This window comes from Peromyscus californicus, unplaced genomic scaffold, assembly GCF_007827085.1.
Source record: "Peromyscus californicus insignis strain IS unplaced genomic scaffold, ASM782708v3 Scaffold_6__1_contigs__length_162567912, whole genome shotgun sequence".
Taxonomy (NCBI): Eukaryota; Metazoa; Chordata; class Mammalia; order Rodentia; family Cricetidae; genus Peromyscus; species Peromyscus californicus.
This window is the reverse complement of record NW_026294584.1, coordinates 145,784,649-145,794,662: the sequence shown is the minus strand read 5'-3', so window position 1 is coordinate 145,794,662 and position 10,014 is coordinate 145,784,649. Positions and strand designations below refer to the sequence as shown.

The window sequence follows — 10,014 nt, the reverse complement described above, 5'->3', positions numbered from 1 at the left end:
ACCAGCCTTGCCGTTTCCTGTGCAACCTGACAGCATCACAGGATCTCTTAAGGAATGAAACTCTTACCCTTAGTGCTTTGGTCCTTCTTATACAGTTTCAAATGTATACTAATGCTGAAAAGGTGAGGATGTAACCAACAAACTCAAAATCTAGTTGTTCTTCACAGTTGCTTCCCTCCTTTCTCCTTTGCTCTAAGCAGCATTGTTTTCTGTCCCCCAAACACAGTCACAAACACCCATATCTAAATTCTCATCCCTTCATCTGCACTCTGAGGTGAGCTCAGGGCCAGCAAGACCACCGTGAACAGGACCACTAGCATCTTGGAGAAGACTCTAGAGTTTCTCTGAAGTGTGTGCTGGAGAATGAGAGGAATCTCCTTTAATGAGTGGCAAAAGAATGATGGCTTTGCAACTCCACTGACCTCATATCTGTCACAGCAGGATGTCCTACACAACTTTTTTCTCTTTTGGATTTTGATCCAGCAGGATACTGTATGGAGGAGGTTGTCAGTGTATTTCTAATGGATACAGCACTTGAATAATATTGTTACTGTGTTGAAGGAACACTCTCCAAGCAATTGACACAAATATAAGAATTTAAATTCCATCACTATTTAAATTTCTTTCCTGGTTGTCATAACTGCGAAATTAAGTGTAACCGTGTATTGTGAGCTTGCATTTAGGGGTGTAACTGTATTTTCCAAGCAGTGATGATATAGGCTTACAGTGAGGTTGTAAATGGCTCTGTTACTGTATCGAAAAATGAACATGTTAAGTAATTTTATTACTATAGTCCTCTCTCCACCAACAATAATGTTCACATCCTCCATATAAGATATAAGCTAATTTCCTTTGACAGAAACTAATTTCTGCTCAACTACCAATCTCATCAATTAAGTAATGCTCAATGCATCAGGATGTCACATGACCAAACAGTAATACAAGTTCAGTCTACCCAGGACAAAAATTATCTTAGAGTGAGGATACGTAGCTCTCATCAGAGATACACTGGTGAAGTATATATGGTCTAACATATTTTGTTCTCATTAATAGAGTTAAGGTTGTTAAAGCAAAAGTAGCCAAGGAATCCACAATGGTGTTTCCAATGTAGAGGAACAAGGACACAAGAGTCCTGAAATGAATTATTTTGTTTTGAATCATAAGACTTTTGCAACCCCTTCTTTTCCAGCATGATTCATTAGATTGGGCTTTAACTCTTTTAGGAAATACATCTTTTATCACTGCCACTATTAAAGTCTGATCAAGATTCAATACTTGATTATCTGGTCTGATCCATTAAATGATTCATTCTCTTGCATTCCTGGTTTGCCTTCCAAATGCACTTGATACTGTTCTCTCTGATTGGCCTTTAGTAAGAAGACTTTGTCCACCACAATCTTGACAATTTCTATTTTTCACTAAACTTGTGAAAATGGTGTGTTGATATCCTATGCCATGTATTGATTACTCCTTATATGCTCATGCATTTTGCATTGGAATTTTTTACATTAGTTATAATCAAATCCTTCTTGGTTTCTAAACCAATCTCTAGAGTTCCTTATACTAACTTTAGTTTGCTCTTATTTTTAGTTCATTTTTATGTCTTTTGAAAAGAATTTGTCATTTCCCCTTCTCTCTGTTCCCTGTCCTCTCTCTAACACCTCCCATACTCTCCTTAAATATGTGTTCTATATTCATTATTTTTACTCATTCATACAAGTGCACACACACACACAGACATACACACAAATATACATATGGATATAGAAAAGCTGATGAATTAGTTTAGTGTTGCTCAAGGTAATCAAAGTAAACTTTAAAAGATAAACGAAGTCCAGCTAGAGAAGTTGACAGTAAATGAGAAGTTGACAAGAGATTACAAGCCTCTTCTTAATATATGCTTAGGCAATTACATGGCAGATAAGATTGAAGGCCATATATGATGTGTCCCTGGAGAGGAAGATACAACAGCAAAGTTAGAGTCATTGGAGTTACCTCTGCCTACACAGAGGCTCACATTGATAGGCTAAGAATGATTCAGAAAAGGGTAAAAGAATTTTTTACCTTTCTTAGAAAAGTTATTTGTGCAGAGCCACTGTGGTGTCATATGACCATTGTTTTTAACAGCTGAGTAATAAATACTTCATTGTGTAAATGGTAAAAGAATTTTTTACCTTTCTTAGAAAAGTTATATTTGTGCAGAGCCACTATGGTGTCATATGACCAAGGAACAAAAGAATGCCAGGATTAGACTTATAAATAAACTTTATAAAGATATGATATATAAACATTTGCCTGCCTCACATTCATAAGTGGTCCCTGGATATGATTTAAAAATTCAAAAGTGCCCTAACACTGGTTCCCCTGATAATGATTGAGTGTTTATGGTTTCCTTATTTTTCAGTGTTCCTTTCTACAACTATATAATGTATAGATAAATGTGGAGAAAAATCTTTGTCCATTTTTTTCTGTTTTTCCATGTATCTGTGATATAATAGTCTGTCTTTGATTTAAAAAGAAATAACAACTTGTCCTCAGGACCATCATTGTCTTCTCTTCTTTCAGGGTTTTTGTGTGAAAATCTAAGCTTTGAGTATAGCTTCCCTGTTATTTCTAGGCAATGTAATCTCACAGCAGTTTTCTTTAGGGCCTTTACAATAGTGCTTCTCCTTCTTCCATGTTTGTGGACAGACACTGAGAGTGAGTTTAAAGCTCAATTACCCACAGTTGCGTTGCCTTCAATGGTGTCTTGCGTTTAGCTTTGGATTGTATGTGTGTGTGTGTGTGTGTGTGCACATTAATTATTCATATATAATGTAATATATAATAATTATCAGCAGACAATTGTATGGAAGATGAGCTTTTCATGGCAATAGCAGAGAAAAGAGGGACCCATTAATTAGTAAGTAAAAAACCTCACAGAGCAGTTCTTTTAAACTTTTTTGCATGCATCCAGTGTATTTACATGCTATTGATGTTGAAGGACCATTAATGCCATCTCCTGAGGACAGAAGCTTATGCATCTCATTAGTCATTCCCCACATCCACCATATACTGGGTTTTAAATTTTACTATCTGTCATCTAAACTTGATCAATTCAAATTACATAGAGCCTAGACAAGGCAAAATATTGCAAAGCAGTGGAAGAGAATATGTATTTATTTGCATTTGAGTAAATGAAAATTCAACTTTAAGTTCAAAAATCAACAACTGAAATTATGGCTTGTAGTAAAGTTATGGGCTAGAGTTATTTTACATTGCTTTGGCACTACGGTATGTAAATAAACCTAGCATTGAACTTTATCTTTGTCTTAATTAATGTTTCTTTCCTCTTTAACATTGGTCAGAGTCTAAAAGCAGCAAGAACCTCACTTTCCACCCAGAAACCATGTATTGGTAAAATTTTTGCTAGAAGATTATAAATCTCACTCATTTAGGTTTGCCTTCTATTTTGTCCTCACTTAAGTAGTAATCACTGTATTTTCCATCTAAATTGCAGTTTTTGCTTTATGAAAATTTGCCAGTGTCTCCTTGTAATCTGTGGTCTATCTGCCCTGACTTTGGCAAGAAAAGTTATATGCCCCAAGATGATGGAATTCTTACTGTCTTGGCTGTATTCAGAATTGGTTTTCTTTGAGAATGTTAATATACTGGTATATAACTAATAGTTCATCCAGGTGAAAATGTTCTTACTGCCTATGCAGGAAGTAATCTTTACAGTACCTGTTGTGTTACTAACTTCAAAATGTTTTATTTGTTCATGTTTCAGTGAAAATTAAACTCATTAATTTCCAAAGATTGCTGGCCAGAAAGACCTCAGCATTTGACTTTCTCTACCTGAGAGAGCAGGGATGTGTTGGTGCACTATTATACCTAGTATTTACATAGGTGTAAATAGGAAGATGCAAACTCAAGCCCCGATTCTTGCAGAGTAAGCATGTTGCCCACTGAACCATCCTCCTAGTCTGACTTTGGTGATTTCCAATCTTCCCACGGTGAACATGTATAAGACAATGTAGGTATCACAATATGTGGGAAATACGACATGGAAGAGCTAAATGGAAGACACTGTAAACTTGTCAAATGTGATTTCATTAAGTCTAGCAAACTATACTCTTCATTACATCCTGGTCTGTGTCTCACTGTTAACCTATTCCATGTGCACTATTCCAATAAGATGAGACTCTTTTAGAGAAAAAGGTCTCCAGCTCCCAGCACTGTGGTTCACAAAAGTCCTTGCAAATTGTGGTCTTTCTCCTCTTGCTGTTTGTCAGATAGTCTCTTGTGTAATCATATCAGGTCAGAGTTGTGATGTTACGGAATGAACTGGCCCATTTTGTTGTCAGGATACTGATGCTTTTGATTCTACACCACTGATTGTTTTAGTTTAGGAAAGAAGCACAGGCATGCCTGTTTGTTTTCTCAGTGGCTAGCAAGACTCTCACTGAAAATGGGAACTTTCAAGGGAGTTCATAGTCATTATCAGAACCATCAAAACTATGGTGTGCCTATGATAGAATGTTATCGCTCTCTATAGTAATTCAAGAACTTGTACTTCTTTCTTATAAGTTTTAATTTTCATACTACAAATTAATGTACTATATTTAATGAGTGCAATGTTTAGGAATTATTAATGAACCACTAGCAAGTGATGGAGTCCTGACATGAATGTGTGAAGTGTGTTACATTTCTTAACAAATAAAGGTCCAGTTATTTGAGTTACCCTGATAATGACTATAATAGAGTTGAAAAACTTTCACCATATCAAGTCATTTAGAAAATATTCAGAGGAGGTGCTATTCTGCCCAGTAATGATCCTAGGGATCATTCGCCAGTGTAAAATTAATGTATTATGATCTGCAATTACCCGTATTTCACCTGGCTCTGGCAGAACCCAAGTATATTCATTGAAGAATGTGATACAAGATGGACACAAGGTGTTTGTTGCTGTCATAATGAATTTCATTCTTCAGAGATAATTTTAGTATAACTTATTCACTGTCTATCAGTTGTGGAGAGATTTAGAGGTCTCCCACTGGTCTTGCTAACAATAATGATCTTCATACCACAGGTCAGGGATCAATGTTGAGTTTTAGCTAGTCCCATGCCTGTGAATTTCAACTACATATTCATGACTAGGTAAATTACTACAAACCTATTAGATAATATCAGAATGGACAGGAATGAAACATTCCAGGAGCATCTGTAATATGGATATTCCAATCCCTGAAATCTTTACAGTTCCCAAATATTAGCTTCATTTTGGACTCAGTTCCTGATAAATTCCCATAGTATGTGGACGTGTATCTTTTCTTTAGGGAAATTCTTTCTGGTAATGACTTTAGCTTTCTGGGAACACTGCACAGATACTTCATGATATTTTATTAGCCATATCTGACATATTCTTGATTAATTTCCATCAAGGAAAATGAGACTTCCTCTACCTCTGGCATCTGCTTCTTTCAATTTGTTCAGTAGTAACTACTAGTTAGTTAGGCTTTTGGATTTCTTTACAGAGTAACCTTAGGAATTAGTTTTTCCACCTCTACTCTTTTTTTAGCAACTGACTCTCAGTGTGGATGAGGCTGTCCTTGAACTGATCATGTTGCCCACCTCATTATTTTTATGTTTTGCAGACTTACAAAGTCTCTTTGACTATATACTTAATGAACTGACTCCATAAACTGCTGCTATCTCTACTTCTGTGACTCGGACCATAGCAGGGTCATCAGTGAGTCTATGTTGCCTCTGTTTAATCTTAACTCTGAGGGACTCTCAGCAGTAATGAAGGAGACTCATTTCCAGGACACTGTCCTTTCCTAGTTCATTCCTTTGTCCACTGAGCACAGCAATTAATTTCTTAATGGTTCTTATTTTCCCTAAAATGTGAGTATCAGGGAAAATACAGGCTCAGTTTTACAAATTATAGGAAGTTATGCTGACCTTGCTTGAGACTGTACACCATCTCCTTTTGGAGAATATAGCTAAACAGTTCCATAGATGAATAAGCCAGGTTGGCCAGATTTATCGATCTTCTACCCATCCATGTAATAATATCTGTGTATATAACTATCAGTGTATCTATTCATGTATCTTTCTATTATCCATCATCTATCAACTATCAATCATCTATCTCTCATCATATAGCTACCATCTATTAACCACTTATCAATCACTTACCATCATCATTTCTCAATCTATGTATCTACATATATCTTATAAACAGAAAACACTCTTTTCTTCTAAAATGTAAAGCTTATATTAAAAAGCAATATGATACATTAGTTGAATAAGGAAAATAACAATAGACATACTAAAGTGGGCAGAGAAAACCCCATGAGGCCTCGACCCTACTAATAAACTGTAGCCACCAAGGAATTCTGAGTAGGAAAATAGTCTTTTCCAGGGATGAGCATATCAACTGGTTATCTGATACTAAATAGTCATCTCTGAAAACATATGTATACACACTGAACATGTTGTATTTACATATGCATATTACAATAATTAATGAAAAAGGAGGAAAAATGAATTTGAGAGACAGCAGGGAGGGATATATGGGAGGGTTTGGATGGAGGAAATGGAAGAAGGAAATGATATAATTATGACCTCAAAAAAATAAAAGAAAAAATTAAACTAACAATAAAAATTATTAAGAATTATGACTCAGTAATTTGTTCACTTGAGTTTTTAAATAAATTGTAGTGATGGTGATCCAGAATGTGATGTAGTTTTCTTCTTTTTAAATATAAATATTGAAGATGCATAGTTAGTGGGTTATTACTTAAAATATAACAATATAAACAGAGAGATGCAGTGAAAGCATTTTGTTCAGTTAAATCCTTTTAAATTGCTTATATTTTGTAGAGACAGTATATAAAGTATCAATAATAAAATAAAAATCAACATTAATGCACTAGTTTGTAAATATATGTAAATACATTGTTTACAAAGACATTCATACAGACAGCCCCCATCTGAGGTAATGATGTGTCAGTTTACTCTGTAGATGAAATATGTGGGTTTGCTTCTCAAGGCCACTCTCACTGATTCTGGAAGAGACCACCTTTCCTAGGAATTGCTGTTCAGGTAGAAGCTCAAATGTTTCCTATGTATAGTGACAGGTACAGGGCTGGGGTGGGCTCAGGGAAACACCTGGGGTTTCTGTCGCTCTCTCCCAGTAGACACAAGTTCTGTCACTTTTTAAAAGACCTTGAAGTTCCAGTAGCAGCACACACTGCACACAACCCCACCCCTGAGAGGGTTTTGCATTTCTCTTTGTCTTCTTCCTTACTTTTGTCACATGGAAGGAGCCATACTAGGAGGACCTTCTTGCTTTTACATTGATGGTAAGGTTATATTTTCTATTATCTTGTATTCTTAGCAAGTTCCCTCAAAATATGTCAATAGGTGTCCTAATTTTTCCTCCTCAGCATGGCTTACCTCTAAATCTTGAGTTTCCCCCGCCCCAGGAAACTGAGGTTGTGGTCATACTGGAATACCACATCTTTTCCTGAAATCTGCATAGTTTTTTAAAATGTTATTTTTATTAATATCTCTTCATGCAGCCCAGACTAGCTGTGATCTTGTCTTCCTATGTCAGCTTCTTTGGTGCTGGACTGTATTTATCCGTGTGCACCATCCTTCCTCTTCCTGAAACTTTATGACACATTTTCCTATTATCATTGATTCTTTTGTTGTATTTTGGAGAATGGTATGATGGCTTGAGTCATTTTCCAGACTTTCTAGGCACAATCTAGGAAGTCATCCTTCATCTGCCATGATACCCAAGTTAGGCTAGTGGCATAGTTCTTGCTGCAAAGTGGAGGAAACAGATAATGTCTGAAACTCCTTGGTGTTGGTAGGGATCAGATGCTAATAAAAGGAAACAGTTATGAAGATTTTTGCTATGGAGACAAAGTAATTTTATCTTTGTATATTTTATAGCACTGTAGGAAAATCCCTATATTTCTTTTTCTCATAGATACAGTAGTCACAAGTTTACAAATTTTTATATTCCTTCTGCATCAGCTATACTTGAAAATAATTTTACACAATGTCTCACCAGTTATCACAGCATCTAGCATGAAATAGATGCACAATAAATGTTAAACATGAATGTTTGAATTAAGAATGAAGATTTGGATAGAAATAAACATGTTTATTTATTAGAGTATATTTATATGTACAGGCATATGTGTGAATGATGCCCTTATAAAAAGTAAAATCATTAGTATCCCCAGTGCCAAGTATTTTAGGAGTAATAGTTCCATCATTTATTAGGTAACTGACAATGTATAGGAAGGATTTTGGAAAACATGTATAGGGCCCTTTATAGATAACATTTTAATGTACTCTATGAGCTACTTATTTTATATGTGATTCCAGATTTTTGTTTTCTGACTGAGTTATATTTCTATAATGTTAGTAGTTCAGAAAAAAGTATCCAGACTAAAATATGTAGATGAGACAAAACAAAAAAATAATTAATTATAATTTTATTTTCATGGCAGCATGTAGGAAGTCAATGTTTCCTTCAGTAGCAACTACAGAGGACACGTCAGGCTCAGAGTATCTGGATGAAGTTCTGCTTGGCTGTATTGAACAGCAAAAGCTTTTTTGTGGAGAAAACAAACCAGCTCATTAGTGAATTTTGGTATTTGATTGACATTGACTATGAGAGTTCATGAAAGTGAATATGTTGAGAATCAGACACAACATTCTAGAAGATTACATTAGTGCATCTTCAGTTGTGCAGAAGAAGTCAGCACCATGGCAGGGATAATAAGCGCTGTCCTCCAGGTCACATTGATAACTATTGTAAGTGTGGAATTCATCATAGGAAGCTTAGGAAATGCATTCATGGCAGTGGTGAACATCGTGGACTGGGTGAAGAGAGGAAAGATCTCTCCTGTGGATCAAATTCTCACTGGTCTGGCCATCTCCAGAACTGCTTTTTTGTTTATATTAATTACAAGTTTGTTGGAAACATTACTGGGCCCAGCATCAGTGGAAAAGAGAATGATAATGCATACCATTTCCTGGACAGTGACCAATCACTTCAGTGTCTGGCTTGCTACATGCCTCAGCATCTTTTATTTTCTCAAGATAGTCAATTTCTCAAACTCTGTTTTTCTTGCCCTCAAACGGAAAGCAAAAAAAGTTGTTTCAATGACACTGGTGGTGTCTCTGATAATCTTGTTTTTAAACATTATAGTCATAATATTACTCTGTGATAGACCTAAAGTAAACACACCTTACTGGTCTAGTTCAAATAACACTTTAAAAGTTTATGAGCTATTTTTATTTACCAATACTATGTTCACACTCATCCCTTTCACTGTGACCCTGATTACTTTCCTCCTGCTCATCTTCTCCCTGTGGAGACATCTGAGGAACATGCAGTACAATGTTGAAGGATTCCAAGATGTCAGCACTGCGGCTCACATAAAGTCCCTGCAAAGCGTAGTCACCTTCCTTTTACTATATACCGTTTTTGTTATGTCACTTTTTTTACAGACTTGGAATATTAGCTTTCAACAAAAAAAACTTATTGTTATGGTTTTACGGAGTACAGGAGTAGCCTTTCCCTCAGTCCACTCATGTGTCTTGATTCTGGGAAATGGTAAACTGAGGCAGGCCTCTCTTTCGATGCTATGGTGGCTGAGGTGTAAATACAAATATACAGAGAATTGAGGTCCTTAAAATATGTCAGGTATCCTCTTTCACATTACAGAGAAAATTCAGCTTGTAATAAGTAGATTTTAGATAGGAATCAGGTTTATGAACCTCAGAGGTCATAAGCCTTCAGGCAAAGAATTCATTAGAGAGGCAGATAGAGAATATTTCTGTCTGTGAGCAGGCAGCAATGCGGGGTATGAGGATAAGCTTCTGTCTGTCATGGAGAGCAGACTGTTTTATAATGTCTCTTGTGGGACAGTGGTGGGGTGGGGAGAAGTTGTACCATGAGGATATGGACCCCATATTAGCTGATATCATCTAACCAGAGATGGA

General features: G+C 36.0%; 1 protein-coding gene across 1 annotated transcript; it reads left to right on the top strand.

Moving 5' to 3' along the window:
• The first annotated feature begins 8,772 nt into the window (after positions 1-8,772).
• Positions 8,773-9,696, top strand: LOC128099810 (taste receptor type 2 member 103-like). The gene has a single exon (XM_052721623.1). The coding sequence runs from the start codon at positions 8,773-8,775 to the stop codon at positions 9,694-9,696; it is 924 nt and encodes a 307-aa protein (XP_052577583.1).
• Positions 9,697-10,014: the final 318 nt, after the last annotated feature.

What these genes read in the sequence shown, in the direction of transcription:
- LOC128099810 (XM_052721623.1), top strand. Translation starts at nt 8,773, where the DNA reads ATGGCAGGGATAATAAGCGCTGTCCTCCAGGTCACATTGATAACTATT.